The 15,863-nt window shown below is 36.0% G+C and overlaps 1 protein-coding gene across 4 annotated transcripts in view; it reads right to left on the reverse strand.

Annotated features, from left to right (window-relative positions):
• Window positions 1-15,863, reverse strand: part of SPAST (spastin) — a 51,750-nt gene that overhangs the window by 4,443 nt on the left and 31,444 nt on the right. For all 4 annotated transcript variants that reach the window (XM_045447231.1, XM_045447230.1, XM_045447233.1 and 1 more), the window contains 12 exons: window positions 14,234-14,421; window positions 13,523-13,656; window positions 12,951-13,044; window positions 10,883-10,957; window positions 9,054-9,125; window positions 7,836-7,911; window positions 7,509-7,600; window positions 7,283-7,362; window positions 4,810-4,852; window positions 3,786-3,865; window positions 2,086-2,156; window positions 371-411 (listed from right to left, as the gene is read on the reverse strand). In XM_045447231.1, coding sequence (XP_045303187.1) covers window positions 371-411; window positions 2,086-2,156; window positions 3,786-3,865; window positions 4,810-4,852; window positions 7,283-7,362; window positions 7,509-7,600; window positions 7,836-7,911; window positions 9,054-9,125; window positions 10,883-10,957; window positions 12,951-13,044; window positions 13,523-13,656; window positions 14,234-14,421 — 1,046 coding nt within the window. The remainder of the gene's footprint in view (window positions 1-370; window positions 412-2,085; window positions 2,157-3,785; window positions 3,866-4,809; window positions 4,853-7,282; window positions 7,363-7,508; window positions 7,601-7,835; window positions 7,912-9,053; window positions 9,126-10,882; window positions 10,958-12,950; window positions 13,045-13,522; window positions 13,657-14,233; window positions 14,422-15,863) is intronic.

Here is a 15,863-nt window from a genome sequence, read left to right on the forward strand (position 1 = left end):
AAGAAACTGCAATGAATCACATTACATTGGTATTGTTTTTATAAGGAGGAAAACAAACACTGAAAAACTAATAGAATATGAAGGGATTAACTTGTTACAAAGAGTAAAATCTTCAAGTTTTCTATGATTTTCTTCTGTTTAGTAGTTACATAACATGATTTGATAGAAAATGACTTAATGACTATGTACAATATTTTTTGTCCGTTACCAAAGAACATTGTAAGAGACTGTAATTTGATATGCCTCTAGATTTTGAAATGAAACAAAGAACTTTTTCTAGCTTCTAACCAAATCACAGACAAAAATCCAGACAAAAGAGAAGTCTTACAATATAGAGAACCAGAGCAAAGAAAATTATAGAACAGTATACCTCACTGGCAGACATATTCTTTACTTGTTCTGGTTTCAGTTCTGTAAAATATAAGACAGCCACTTTAAAAAAAAAAGGTCTGTAAGTTTAAATTGCTGAAAAGCAAAACCAAGTAAAATGATCTAAAAGTACATGTTTGATATAAATTATTTTTTTAAAAGGAAGACACAAAATATTAAGCACAATTTATAAATGCTTAGAATAACATTCCTTCTTAGGAGTAACTGGGAGGCATTCAATTTCTTTGCATATTGCCTAGGAGTCATAAATTTTACCAATTTGAGATTGAACTTAAAAGATTCAACTTGTTCTTTACAAAGGCTTTAGGTTATTTTTTTTAAAGCCAACAGCTTTTGTCTGCTTCAGAATTAATAGCTAAAACATTTTGGAAAAAATACAAATGGTTTATATATTAGCTACTGTTTTGAGTCCACTATCTGAACAAGATTTTGTACCTCAGGCAGTAAGAGTTTGACTAGAATGCTTTGCCAGAATCTCAAAATATATTCTCAAGGTTATACTTATTTTGCTCCAAAGCAGCAATTCCGAGTCAGTATGCTGTCTCACTGCAGGAGATGTGTTCTAGAAGCTGCATGTTCCATATTCTATTTTATTACCACAGCCAGCAATCTGAGTGCATAGTTAAGAGCATCACCCATCCACTGCTCATGCCGCCTGTGGAAAAGCAGCTGAGAATATCTAGTCTAAAGTGGTATCAGAATGGTATTTAAGAATCAACAAATAGGAATCAACACAAAGCAATTCCTCAAAAGATAACAAATAATAATACAAGTAAAAACTTCTCTTACACACTTTAATTTCAAGTGATAATCAGATTACTCAAGTTGAAAAAAGCCCAAAACCAGAAAAGAACATTTTCCCTTTATTTTTTTTTGCTTGCTTAAAAATGTTTTCTTTTCCTTTGGGTTTTCTGCTGGCTACCTACTATCAAGAAGTGAAACAAACATATGACAGATGGTAATTTATCATGCTGAGCACTCCTTAACGTACAGAGCTGTCTAATCACTATGTTGTACACCTGAAACGAATATAATCTTGTATATTAACTATATTTCAATAAAAAAATTTTTAATTAAAAAAAAAAACAACTGAAACCTGTTGTTTATAATAGGGGTCATGGTCTACTGACCCATGGACTGTCTTTTTATGGTCTGTGAGCTGAGAATGGTTTCACATTTTTGTTTTTTTATAAAAACAAACAAAAAACAAAAAGAATATGCAATGGAGAGCCTATGTGGTCCCACAAGCCTAAAATATTTATCAGGCCCTTCACTGAAAAGTTTGTGGACACTCAGTCTAGAAACTACTTCATACCGGGGCACCAAGGTGGCTCAGTGGTTAAGTGTCTTGACTTCGGCTTGGGTCACGATCTCCCAGTTCATGAGTTCAAGTCCCACATTGAGCTCTGGGCTGACAGCTCAGCGCTCAGAGCCTGCTCTGGATTCTGTATCTCCCTCTCTCTCTCTGCCCCTCCCCCGCCTTGTGCTGTCTCCCTCTCTCTCGCTCTCTCAAGAATAAACATTAAAAAAAAATTAAAAAGAACAAACAAGAAAAAGAAACTACTTCATATCAAGTTTTCCAGCAGCTTCAATGCTTTCCTACTACTACTTAAAAAACACCTCTCAATAGGGCTTCCTAAACTTCGAAAGTGGTCTAATAAATAGGTCTAAACGTCTCAAGCTCTGTACACATACCTCGGATAGGACCCAGTGCTGCATCTTTTGCCAAAGCTGTTAGATCACTTCCTGAATATCCATCGGTCATTCTGAGAATGGGAAGGAAGAAAGAGCAAATGATTCTCATCTTTGCAGATTTAAAATCCTCCATGTAGAAAGAGTGTAAAATCTAGTTTGCCTCTGTCATCAAGCAGACAGCTACACACTTTGATTTTAAGGGCACAGAAAGGCCCACTTGCTGAAAATAAAGAAAACCATCTATGGCAGGCAAGGCTCCTTAGAATGAATGTCTCAAATTTTCATCATAAGAATCATTTCTTTACATTAAGGCATATTATATGTCCAGGAAGCTCCATTAGATTATAAATACATCCCCTGGAAAGGTAACAGCCATAAGCCATTGCTGGCCAACTGATACATAACCATTAATTATTGCTCTGTAAGTAAGTTAATGAAATGAATGTTTCTTTACCTTGACAAAGAACACTGCCAGTCAAGGTAGATTCCTTTTCTTTTTTTTAACTAAGAATATATATATATTTTTTTTAATTTTTTTTTTTCAACGTTTATTTATTTTTGGGACAGAGAGAGACAGAGCATGAATGGGGGAGGGTCAGAGAGAGAGGGAGACACAGAATCGGAAACAGGCTCCAGGCTCTGAGCGGTCAGCACAGAGCCTGACGCGGGGCTCGAACTCACGGACTGCGAAATCATGACCTGAGCCGAAGTCGGACGCTTAACCGACTGCGCCACCCAGGCGCCCCAGAATATATATTTTTTAATTTTTCAAGTAAGCTCTGCACCTAACATGGGGCCTGAACTCACATCCCTGAGATAAAAAGTTGCATGCTCTACTGACTGAGCCAGCCAGGTGTCCAAGGTACATTTCTTTAAATATAGGACAGATAAGGTAAAGGACGGTCTGGGGTAGAAGACATTGGCAAAAAGAGGCACACCTGAATGGGATGCCACAGTGGAGAGTCCTGGGCAGCCAAGAGATTATCAAAGGGAACTAAGAACTAGGGAGGGCAAAGAGGAAGAAGAAAATAAAACACGAAAAGAAAGCGTTTACTTATCATGTACTATGTTAAATAACTATAGAGATCAAACATTATTAGCTGAATTCTTTACTGGAACAACAAAGAAGAACTTCACTATTTCCAAGTATTGAATTTATTCTTTCTTCATAGGTTATCTGGGACTCAGAGTATTTACTAAAATTACCAGCTATTCACATACTTCTTGAATATTTAAATTACTTTGTGAGATTTTTCAGAGACTAAAATTCAACAAGTGCACCTCCCATATTCAGTTTCTACTTAAGTACACCACTTAGAAGATGTAAAAGTTAAAAAAATTATGTGTAATATAAAGAACAAATTTATATGAGAATATTTGTGCTGGTGTGGGCAGAGATAAGTGTCTTAAAAATTTTTAAACTATTTTAATACCACTTATAAGTTTTAATAAATTTATAAAAAGCATGTACTACTATCAGATATTTAGGTCATGTCTTGTAGAGGATCTAGAAATTTAAATTTAGATACCATATCTAACAATGAGAGATAAGAAAAAACATAAAGGAAGCAGAGGATGAGACGAGCCGTTTTCTGAAAAATAAATTACTCATTTCACACTTGAGTTTACTTTAAACAAAAAAGAAAAAGACTTCTTTATAAAAGAAAAAACTTTAAGATAGACCAAATCAAATTACTCACCTAGCAAGTTGTGCTAGTTCTTTTTGGGTCAATGGGCTTCCTTGTTTACATAATAGATTTTTAAGTAAAAGTAGTCGTGTCTATAAAGAAATATTAAAGAATTATCAGTCTCAAGAATTAGCTTAATGAAATATCCAAAAACTAGATTCAAATCCTGACCCTCATTTACAAGCTGAATGATCACACACAAATCACTCTAGTTCTTAGAGCCTCGCTCATGTCTGTTAATTGGAGTTAAAACGACCATTTTTTGAGAGCTCTTAAGAGACTTAAAGATAATCCAAATAAAGCACTAAGGAATTAGCTGCTGCTACTATCAAGGATGTTAAGGTCTGAAATAGACAACCACAATTTAAAAAAAAAAACACTTTTCTCGAGGTATGAATTCATATAACACTAATCTCACCATTTTAAGTGTAACATTCAGTGACTTTTAATAAATATATAGTTTTGCAACCATACCATACTCCACTTTTAGAACATTTCTAACACCCCAAAAAGTTCAATCACGCCTATTTACACTTAGTTCCCACTCCCACCCACAGCCTCTGCAAACCACGGTTTCCTTTGTTTCTAGAAATTTGCCTTTTTTGGTTATTTCCTATAAATGGAATCATATGATAGGTTATCTTTTACATCTGGTGTCTTTCACTTAGTATGTTTTTGAGGTTTTTCCATATTACAGCATGTGTTAAGTATCTCAATCCTTTCATTGCTAAACAGTATTCCATTAAATGCATATACCATATTTGTTTATCCATTGTCTAATTGATGAACATTTTAGACTCCTTACAGTTCTTGGCTATTATTTATAATGCTGCTATAAAAATTCTTATATGTGTCTTTGTGTAGACATGTTTTCATGGAATTATAGGGTCTTATGGTAAGTTTACATTTATCTTTTTAAGAAACTGCCAAACTGATTTCCAATCTGGCTGTACCAATAATTGGAAGATCAATATTGTCAAGATGGTAGTCCTTGTTTCCATGTTAAAAAAAAAAAAATTCAGACATAGATACATACCTCCTCGTTTGGCAAAGACACATATACCCGTTTGATGAAACGCCTAAAAAAAAGGATTCAAACAACTTTAGAAACATAGATTTGAATTTACAGGTAACTCCACTCAAGCAGCAAATGACAATAATAAAGTTTTTTTTTTTTAATGTTTATTTATTTTTGAGACAGAGACAGAATGCGACTGGGGGAGGGGCAGCGAGGCAGGGAGGCACAGAATCTGAAGCAGGCTCCAGGCTCTGAGCTGTCAGTACAGAGCCCAACGCTAAACTCATGAGCTGTGAGATTATGACCCGAGCCGAAGTCAGACACTCAACCGACTGAGCCACCCAGGTGCCCCAACAATAAAAAAGCTTTAAGTGTTATACTCAAGGTATCTGAATGCATTTCAGTAGTCATTAAAGTGAAGAGTTATTTTGAGTTACTTTTTTTTTTTAAGACTTTATTTTTACATAATCTCTACACCCAACGTGGGGCTTTAACTCATAACCCTAAGATAAAGAGGCACACGACTAAGCCAGCCAGGTGCCCCTTGAGTTACTCTTTAAAACTCTCTAGATAATGTTTGAAATTCCTTAATTCACTATTGTCAAGTTCTCATATGTTTTTAATACAAACATATGAGAGCTATTAAAACAAAAAATCTGATATGAGGAGAATAGAGAGATCTCCACTGTCTTCTTGAAAGGGAAAACAATTAAAATCAACAAGGACCACAGAAACAGATATGCAAACTTCACTATCAACAAACTCAGGTAACATTTACACAACTAGAGTGTATGAAGAAGGGCTGCCTAGGGCAGTGAAAATTATACCGACGAAGGAGGGTACACATAGCATCTGTTGCTGGAGGTTCCAGACACGGCTATCAGAGCACAGAGTTTTCCAAAGGAAACAGAGCACACTCAGGAGGAATAAAGCCAGCCTCCCCATATTTAAACAAGCATGTGAAGAACGGCTCTGCATATCATGTGAAACCTAGTCAGGCAGAAGCAGGGGAACTGCAAGGCAGGTGAGGCTGAACGAAGAAACTCAAAGACACATCATCTTTGTAAGAAAACATCAATCAGTCTGGCAAGATCACAAACTGTCTTGCATGGACTAATCTTCATCAGGTACGGTTTGATTGTGACTCAGGGAGACTGCCTGATAGTTCAGTCTACTCATATGACAACTCAAGATACTTGCTCGGTAGCTCTTCTCCTAGAGTATCAATCCAAAACTAGGTTTGCCAAGAAAACTCCCCTTTATTCAAATAAAAATAGTAACCAAACAGGCAAAAGCACATGGCTATTCTTTTAAGTGCTAAAAAAAAAAGAGGGAAAAGGTTACAATAAATATAGAGAACATACACAAAAAGATTTTGCCATAGAGCAAATTAAATTTGTGACCAAGTAACTTTCTGTGAAATAAAATTATTTAATGAAAAAAAAAGTTTTTTTACAAAACAAGAGCTCAATGAGATATAAGAGTCTCAAGGCAATGACACACAAAAGCTCAAGGAAATAAGACAACAGAAGATGAAAAATGGGATTGCAGAGATCCAGAAAGCAACGAAAGCGAAGAAGAAAACCACCAAAGACACAGAGGTTACAATGGTAGCACAAAGAAGATCAGACACAAACTGAGTAGGAAATAAGGACAACAAACAAGAAGACAAACAAACAAAAAAAGACATTAGAGTTAAAAAGGACTAGAAAGGAAATTAAAGATAAGGAAGACAAAAAGAGGCAACATAATGCATAAATTGTGTGAAAGAAAAAAAAAAACAGAATAATGAATCAGGAAAAACAATTAAAGGTAGTATTCAAAATAACTTTCCTAAAACAAAAGAGATTCCTAACTCTCAATTTAAACAAACACCAAATCCCAGAAAAAATAAACACAGATCGACATCTTTTTCAAATAACTAGATTTCAATAGTTAAAAATTATATCCAATAAAGAGAAAAAAATCAAGTTAATCCATAAATGTGAATAAAAAGCAGGCTGGCTTCAGACTTCTACACTGCAACATTTAATCCTAGAAACAATGGAGCAATGTAAAAAATTCGTCAGGCCAAGAAAGGGAGGCCCAAGAATTTTATGCTGAGTCAAACCATCCTTCTAGTGGGAAGGGAATAAATTTGTTCAATCATACAAGAACACAGAACATAATTTCCATGAATCCTGCTTTTATTGGCTTTTCATGAAGCCAACTAAAAGAAAAGTAAGAATCAATTCTGGTGTTTTAAGATAATTTAATCCTAATCAGAAGAAATAAACAATTTGCCTGCAACCAAAGTGAAAACTAGTTTTCGTGGTATCATGTTGGCTCTGCCTTCAAAATCTTTAGTAGATAACAAGAGGCCAAAGGATGAATACCAGGAGGGAAATAATTTGTCTTCAAATTGAGAGTGAAGGAAATAAGACATATGTGAGATGAACACAGGAGCAAATACACCTGTAATCGATGTGTGTTTCTACATAAATCCCCCTACCTGAGAACAGCCTCATCAAGCTCTTGTGGCCTGTTAGTTGCACCCATTACAAGCACTCTGTCATCTCCAGCAGATTGTACCTGTAAGACAAAAAAATTTTTCAGTACTTTTAGGTAAAGTAATAACAAAAATATGATAAAATCTGTATTTCTAATTTGAGTCATTTAATTTGAAAATATCTACACTAAGATGCTACCACCTTAAAAATACCATAATCAATACTTACACCATCAAATTCTATTAGAAATTCAGTTTTTAGACGTCTACTAGCATCATGTTCTCCTTCTCTTCTTTCACACAAAAGGCTATCAACTTCATCTAAAGGAAACAAAAGGATAAGATTTTAACTTAAAGCCACACAACACCAGTCATCTGAGATTAATCTAGTTTACTACTTATTAATATTGTAGGTCCTGCACAATTCATTAGTCTTTAACTTTGCACTTCTTTAAAATGTGTTCCTTCTGAATACTCTCTTTCATTATACCTCTCAAACTTGGAGAAGGGAATTTCATAAATATTCAACTAACTTAGTTAGAAAACATTTTCTTACCTATAAAAATTATAGAAGGCTGAAGTTCTCGAGCCACAGCAAAAAGAGCTCTCACCAATTTCTCTCCTTCTCCCACCTAAAAACAAGGCATTATACACTGTAATACACATAAAATGCAACATTATTCCAGCTGTTTAAATTTCATGATTAAAAGTCTTACATCTAGGAATTTCCTTTCTTTGCAACAACCAAAGATTTGGTTTAAGGAATTGTGGGAGGAAGGTTACTGAACCGTCGCTTATAAAAAAAAAAAAAAAAAAAAAAAAAAAGACTATTATTTAATACAGTCTGATAAGTTTTTTGGGTTTTTTTGGTGCTGAAACCTAGACTGGTCCGGTAAGTACTTTAAAAAATGAAATACATCTCTGCTTTGCTTGACCCTACATTCTTAAGACTTGAGAATGGAATAGCTATTAGGGGTATAACTAGTGAGAAGATGGAATATTAGGAGAGAGAAACAGACACTGTACATATTTCTTAAGCCCTTGGTTGTAGGGTATATTCATACAACCAGGTAAGTTGTAAAGTGCTCTACTAAACTAAACTTACTTAAATTAACTCTCACAATATCACTGTCAATAAGTATAAAAGTATTTCTAGATAGCCAAGGAGGTCTATGAACACCCCTTGCGACACTCCAGGGGATGAAATGCTATAATAAAACAATTCTATGCATTAAAATCAACTCATGAAAGGGTCATGAGGTTTGGGGTAATCCACTGTAAAAACTCTTCTGTCCTCTAGGTGGCATCTATTTTTTTAATTGAAAATTTCATTAAAAAAAAGAATGGCCTCAGATTTAGAATCACAAAGCCAATATTCTGAAGGACCCCCGTGAGAGATCACCTGCTGACAACATCAACACTTTATAAATGAGGCCTAAAAGTTTTCTTTTCTTAACACCAGCTCAGTACCCAACAGTTAAGTTGGAATCCCTATCTCCTAACTTCCAAGACAGTGTTTTCCATTATACTATGTGTATCATGTTGGGTACGTCTACTTTAATAACAATTTCACTTATTAAAACAGTATTTGAGAGCACAATCCTAACTTCAAAAGAGCCTAACTTTGTCTTTTGAAGAGTGATTAATGTCCATCACAGCTAAATAATAGATATAAAACTCAAAAATATTTTTTGTGTAATGTTATTACCATTTATACTTAGTAACATCTAGACAGCAACATAAAATATGACAATACTGGAAAAAGAACACTCACGTATTTTGAAGTTAAACTTGCAGCACTTATATTGAAGAAGGTTGCATTGGATTCTGCAGCTACTGCTTTAGCCTTAAAAATCACAAGGGCAAAACATTATATTAGTTCAATATCTTCCTTTACAAAGAACCACATTTGAGGGGCGCCTAGGTGGCTCAGTTAGTTAAGCATCCAACTTCAGCTCAGGTCATGATCTCATGGCTTGTGGGTTTGAGCCCCACGTCAGACTCTACGCTGACAGCTTGGAGCCTCTTTGGATTCTATCTCTCCATCTCTCTCTGCCCCTCCCCGACTCGTGTTGTCTGTCTCTCTCTCAAATGAATATTAAAAAATTTTTTTTAAATAAAAGAACATTTCATCAACTTAAACACTAAAAAAGATTTTCCAAAAATATAAAATATTACATGATTCCTGATATGTGGCAATCAGTGTGTTTCTTCTCAGCAATGAAGAAAAAGTCTAGGAAGAGCTATGCTTCTTTCCATTCTCCCTATTTTTTCTAAGGGAGATGGATAAGGAGTGGTTAAAAAAAAAAGGGTGTTAATTCCCTTCTTAGTTATAGAAAGATAACTGGTTGGGGAAAGAGAAACAGCTAAACTCTTTTCCTCTTTACTTTTCCCCTCTAAAAGAGCTATACAGGAGAAAGAGGTATCCAGATCCCAGTAAAACCTTGGGCGAAAGGATACTGGAAAAAAAAAATGTTGTATGTAAATTATACTTCAATAAAAAAAGAAAGAAAAAGTGTGTTATCCTGATTATTTATTTATTTTGAAAGTTTTTATTTATTTTGAGAGAGAGAGAGGGGGTAGGGGCAGAGAGAGAGAGGAGAGAGGGGGAATCCCAAGCAGACTCCACACAGCCAGCTGGGAGCCTGACATGGGGCTCAAACTCACAAACTGTTGAGACCATGACCTGAGCCAAAATCAACAGACAGACGCTTAACAGACTGAGCCACCTGGGCACCCCCTCTGCTGAATATTTAAATAAAGCTGTTAAGATAGGAAGAAAAAAAAAATCAAGGGCTAGGAAGATACAGAATATAGTAAGGTAAGCTTTTCTGAGGTAAAAATGTTATTTAACTTGGGAAAATAATGAAAACTACACTTTAACCACTCCAAAACACACTACTGAAGAGAACATAATCTGTTTTTCCATCTATTTCTTCATTGAAAACATGTTTAAAAACGTAGGAGAAGGGGCGCCTGGGTGGCTCAGTCGGTTAAGCGTCCGACTTCAGCCAGGTCACGATCTCGCGGTCCGTGAGTTCGAGCCCCGCGTCAGGCTCTGTGCTGACCGCTCAGAGCCTGGAGCCTGTTTCCGATGCTGTGTCTCCCTCTCTCTCTGACCCTCCCCCGTTCATGCTCTGTCTCTCTCTGTCTCAAAAATAAATAGACGTTAAAAAAAAAGAACTTAAAAAAAAAAAAAAACTTAGGAGAAGTATATTATAACAAAAAGCAAATCATAAAAATAACTCAGAGGTTGTGCACGCTTCGGCAGCACATATACTAAAAAATAACTCAGGGGCGCCTGGGTGGCGCAGTCGGTTAAGCGTCCCGACTTCAGCCAGGTCACGATCTCGCGGTCCGTGAGTTCGAGCCCCGCGTCGGGCTCTGGGCTGATGGCTCAGAGCCTGGAGCCTGTTTCTGATTCTGTGTCTCCCTCTCTCTCTGCCCCTCCCCCGTTCATGCTCTGTCTCTGTCCCAAAAATAAAATAAACGTTGAAAAAAAAAAAAAAAAAAAAAAAAAACTCAGAGGCAATATAAACTTTTTTTCATAACATTATCTCTAATTATCTAAACAGAACATTCAAATTCTGAAAGAATTCTTACCAGCATTGTTTTTCCATTTCCAGGTGGACCAAAGAGTAACAATCCTCTGGCAGGAGCTCTAAGCCCTGTGAACAACTAAAATCATATACTTTAGTTCACAACTATGATTCTGGAGACACTTTTTTTCCCCAAACATTTTAAGTCTGTCATCTGAAAAGCATCATTTTGGGGACGCTTGGGGGTGCAGTTGGTTGAGCATCTGACTTCGGCTCAGGTTATGATCGCATGGTTCGTGGGTTCGAGCCCTGCATAGGGATCTGTGAACAGCTCAGAGCCTGGAGCCTGCTTCAGATTCTGCCTTTGTCTTTCTCTCTCTCTGCCCCTCCCCCACTTGTACTCTGTCTCTCTCTCTCAAAAATAATTGTTAAAAATTAAAAAAAAAAGCATGTTTCTGTAGCATCCTCCTAAACAGAACTCCTCAGAGCTCTAAAGAGAACACATATAATCAATAAATTGGTGTAATTATTAAAAACAGAAGAAAACAAAGTTTTTAAGAATCTCATTGAAAATTAAAGCAAATTGGTTAAACAAGACATAATGAACACATATGCTTCTCTACTTCCTTTGGAAATCTCACCAAAATAATAGTAGATGAAAAAAGAAGATATAAATCTTCAAAATAAAGAGAACACGAAAGGAAAAAAACAGAAGACACAAAAATTTTTGTAGAGAGAGAACGGACAAAGTGTGGTAAATTATTTTGCAGAGGTGATGGAGCTAAAACCTAAGTGCCTGATTGTAAAGGGATACCTAGATACCAGCAGTGAGTGGATGTGAACAAAAACCCTGGAAAACGTCAGGACGTGGAAGTATGATGTATCAGAGAAAGCAGGAGGAAGGCGGACAGCCACAGAAGAACTGCTTGAAAGTTTGTATGAGGAACAACTAAACTGAAGTGCCCACCCCCCCTACCAAGATCACCAAGATCCAAGTACTCCTCTTTCACAAACAAAGGAGGCAAAAATTTTGTTCTTTAGAGATATTAAACCTGAGTCTCCAGACTCAAAGACACCAGGCATGGCAGAGAGTCAAGTGTGAAGCACGAGACTGGTATCACTTTGCTTAATAGTGAAAGAGTATGTATTTTTAAGTTGAGCCATATGAAATGGCTAATACTTAACAAAAAATTTTTTTTATTGTTTTATATATTTTTGAGAGACAGAGAGCACGAGTCATGGAGGGGCAGAGAGAGAAGGGGACAAAGGATCTGGCAGATATTCAACTTTCAAAAAAGTATTTATTTTGGGGGCACCTGGGTGGCTCAGTCGGTTGAGCGTCTGACTTCGGTTCAGGTCACGATCTCGTGGTTCATGAGTTTGAGCCCCACTTCGGGCTCTGTGCTGACAGCTCAGAGCCTGGAGCCTGCTTCAGATTCTGTGTCTCCCTCTCTCTCTGCCCCTCCCCTGCTCATGCTCTCTCTCAAAAATAAGTATTAAAAAAAAATGATTACAATACTACAATACTATAATCCATGTAGTTGCAAATGGCAAGATTTCATTCTTTTTGATTGCCAAGTAATACTCCATTGTATGTACACACACACACACACACACACACACACACACACACACCACATCTTTATCCATCAATGGACATTTGGGTTCTTTCCATATTTTGTCTATTGTTGATAGTGCTGCTATAAACATGGGGGTGCATGTGCCTCTTCGAAACAGCACACCTGTATCCCCTGGATAAATGCCTAGTCATGCAATTGCTGGGTCGCAAGGTAGTTCTATTTTTAATTTTTTGAGGAACCTCCATACTGTTTTCCAGAGTGGCTGCACCAGTTTACATTCCCACCAGCAGTGCAACAGGCTCCAGGCTCTAAGCTGTCAGCACAGAGCCCCGACACGGGGGCTCGAACTCACGGACCGCGAGATCATGACCTGAGCCGAAGTCGGCCGCTTAACCGACTGAGCCACCCAGGCGCCCCTGTTTTTTTCTTTTTAAAAACATCAAATGAATTATATGTATTAATCAGTCTAGCACAGCTCACACATTTCTTTACTGCTAGTATGGATTCAGTAATAAATGATGCTACAGGAAAATGATAATATAAAGTGCTTACCTCAGGCCTTAGAGAAGGAAGAATAACAATTTCTTGCAAGGCTTGTTTTGCCAACTCTTGTCCAGCTATATCATCAAATTTAACAGCTGTTCCACTAAGAAAGAGAATTACAGTTAGCTGCACAACAAAATATGCTTCAGTTACTACCATATGAAATTAAGTTATTTTTTTGAAATACAGTTATTTTTATGTTAACTGTGAAATTATAATTAAATCGGTAAAACAATGGTTTTCTGCATTTACTGTAACTGAAAACATAAAAATTAAATAAGTATATTAGACAAGATACTTTATTTTTTTAAGTTTATTTGAGAGACAGACAGACAGACACACACACACGGAGAGAGAGAATCCCAAGCAGACTCTGTGCTGTCAGCATGGAGCCCAATGTGGGGCTTGAACTCACAAACTGTGAGATCGTAACCCGGAATGAAATCAAGAGTCGGTCGCTTAACAGACCAAGGCTTCCAGGTGCTCCTAGACAAGATATTTGTTATCTATTTTACTTATATTAAATAAATAAATTCAAAACTAAAACCATTAAATGAAGCATTTTAGATGGCAAAACTTACTTGTCCACAATTTCGTTCATTATAAGGTTAGCAAGGTTGCTGTCCACATTCCTAAAATTCTTCAAGTCTTTCTTTTTGCGAACAGCAGTTGTAGGGGTAGAAGGTTTATTTGTTCTGTTTGTTTTTGGTGTACTCTTAAAGGACACAAAATTATAATGTAAAAATACAAACAACAGTTTTCACAAGTAAATTAACCTCAAAGTTCACAGAACTAAAAGCTTAACAATAGGAAAAAGGATATAAAAAACCCAAAACTGTGTATTTACTCCAAGGCAAAATGGTATTAACTACAGAACTACATTTGGCATGAAGTGGGCTTACGAGACGATTTAATCCAGAAAGATTTAGATACCATAAAATAAAAAGACCCTATGATAATTTTGATTATTGTTAGAATTCTAACACAACTCTGTGGTTAATGTTATAAAACATGTACATATATTTAAACAACTGAGTAACAAATTTAAAATGAACTCCATAGCATTATATAAAACAGACTGGATAAGCAGTTTACTAAACAATACCGAATTAGGTCCAAAGGGAGTTAAAGTAAGATTTACTTTTTAATAGCAAGTTGTCCTTACAGATTTTTTTCTTGTAGCTTAAAAAAAAATTACATTCCACTTTGTATAAACTTATCAATGCTTTAAGATATTATAAAGTATTTGTTATTATCTTAAGCAAGCAATTAAAGTTACTATCTCCAAATACCTTATGAGTTCCAGCTGCAGGACCGGGTCCCTGTCTCACTCCAGAAACCATGGATAAACCACTACAACTAGGTGCTCTGTGGTGGCCTGAAAGACCTGTGGATCCAGTTTTCATAACTGTTTTTGAACGAGGCAGTGAATTACTAGTGTGTGTCAAGGGATCTTTTCTTTTCGGAACAGCTCCACTTTCTATCAAAGAAAAAGTACAATCATCATGGATAGAAAACTGTGGCTAAACATTATAAAATAAAGATGGGTACAAATTTGCAAAACTAAGCTAAATACTATTTTTTTTTACATTAGCAATATTTCAAAATAAGATTTCACTTAGACTATCTACTAGGGTGGTCATTTATCACTTGGTGGACAAGATTATGGGTATTTAGGTTTTTCCTTTTCCTGATGTATATTATAATAGTCTTATAAGGAATATTTATTTGTAATAAGAAGAACCACATTTATTTGTGGGGACAGGAGGAGGACATAAGAAGATTACCCAAAGTTGCTGAATATTTAAAAAAAAAATGCAATAAAGGCATTAAAGTTATGTTGTAGAAGAAGTGGGGGGGGGGCACTGCATTACCTTGTTCCCAACTTTCAAGACTATAAAATAGTATGAAAGTCCACAGTCTGTGCCCACCAAAGGAAATAATCAATTAATTTAATATCAATCAATTTTTAATTTAAAGGGTACAAAGACGTGGTTTTATATGCTGAGTATTCTATGTGCTGTATATATGTAAATAAACACATATAAAACATTTTCAATTAAGCTTAAAAGGTTACCTGACCTACCTATATTGCACTTCTACATACATTACAGGCTTTCAAATGTTCAAATCTTACTACTTCTAATATTTTTATATACTCCCTAACAAACATCAGTTTATTAGTAACAATGTTTACAGTAAAGACAAATGTTAAATCAGTCAGCAAATTAGAACAGCCTAAAGAAAAGACAAAAACCTTATTTTTGTGTTTTTCATCAAATCCCTCTAAGTGTTTGAAGGAAACTCAAAGGAAAAGAACTTTAGAGTAGAGAAAGGTGATCAAGAGGTTCTTCCAGTAAATAAATGTAAAGTTCTGAACCATATGTTCAAAGAACTAGTGGATAGTGACCCTAAAGGACAAAGCAGGAAAGCAATCTAGAAAAGGGGAAAATAATAAGGAAAGCAAAGGTGTGAAAAAAGAGCAAAATCTGCTCTTATTGTCACAAACTGAACAAAGCAATGTTTACTTTCATAAAATTTACGTCCTGGACATGAAACTAATACTGAAAAAGTCACCAATAAAACTAGCCAAGATGTCACAGAACTTAGGAAATGAGTATCTGTCCCCCACCCCAAAATAAAAAAGCATGTGAGATAAGATAAAGATTCATTTCAGAGGGAAAAAAGGAGAGGGAGGGGTGCCTGAGTGGCTCATTCAGTTAAGCGTCTGACTCTTGATTTTGGCTCAGGTCATGATCTCTCAGTTTGTGAGTTTGAGCCTTGTGTCAGGCTCTGCGCTGAAAGTGCAGAGCCTGCTTGACATTCTCTCTCTCCGTGTCTCTCTGCCCCTCCCCTGCTCAATTCTTTCTCTCTCTCTCAAAATAAATACACATTAAAAAAAAAAAGAGTGGAGAAGAATTT

Source organism: Leopardus geoffroyi, chromosome A3, assembly GCF_018350155.1.
Source record: "Leopardus geoffroyi isolate Oge1 chromosome A3, O.geoffroyi_Oge1_pat1.0, whole genome shotgun sequence".
NCBI lineage: Eukaryota > Metazoa > Chordata > Mammalia > Carnivora > Felidae > Leopardus > Leopardus geoffroyi.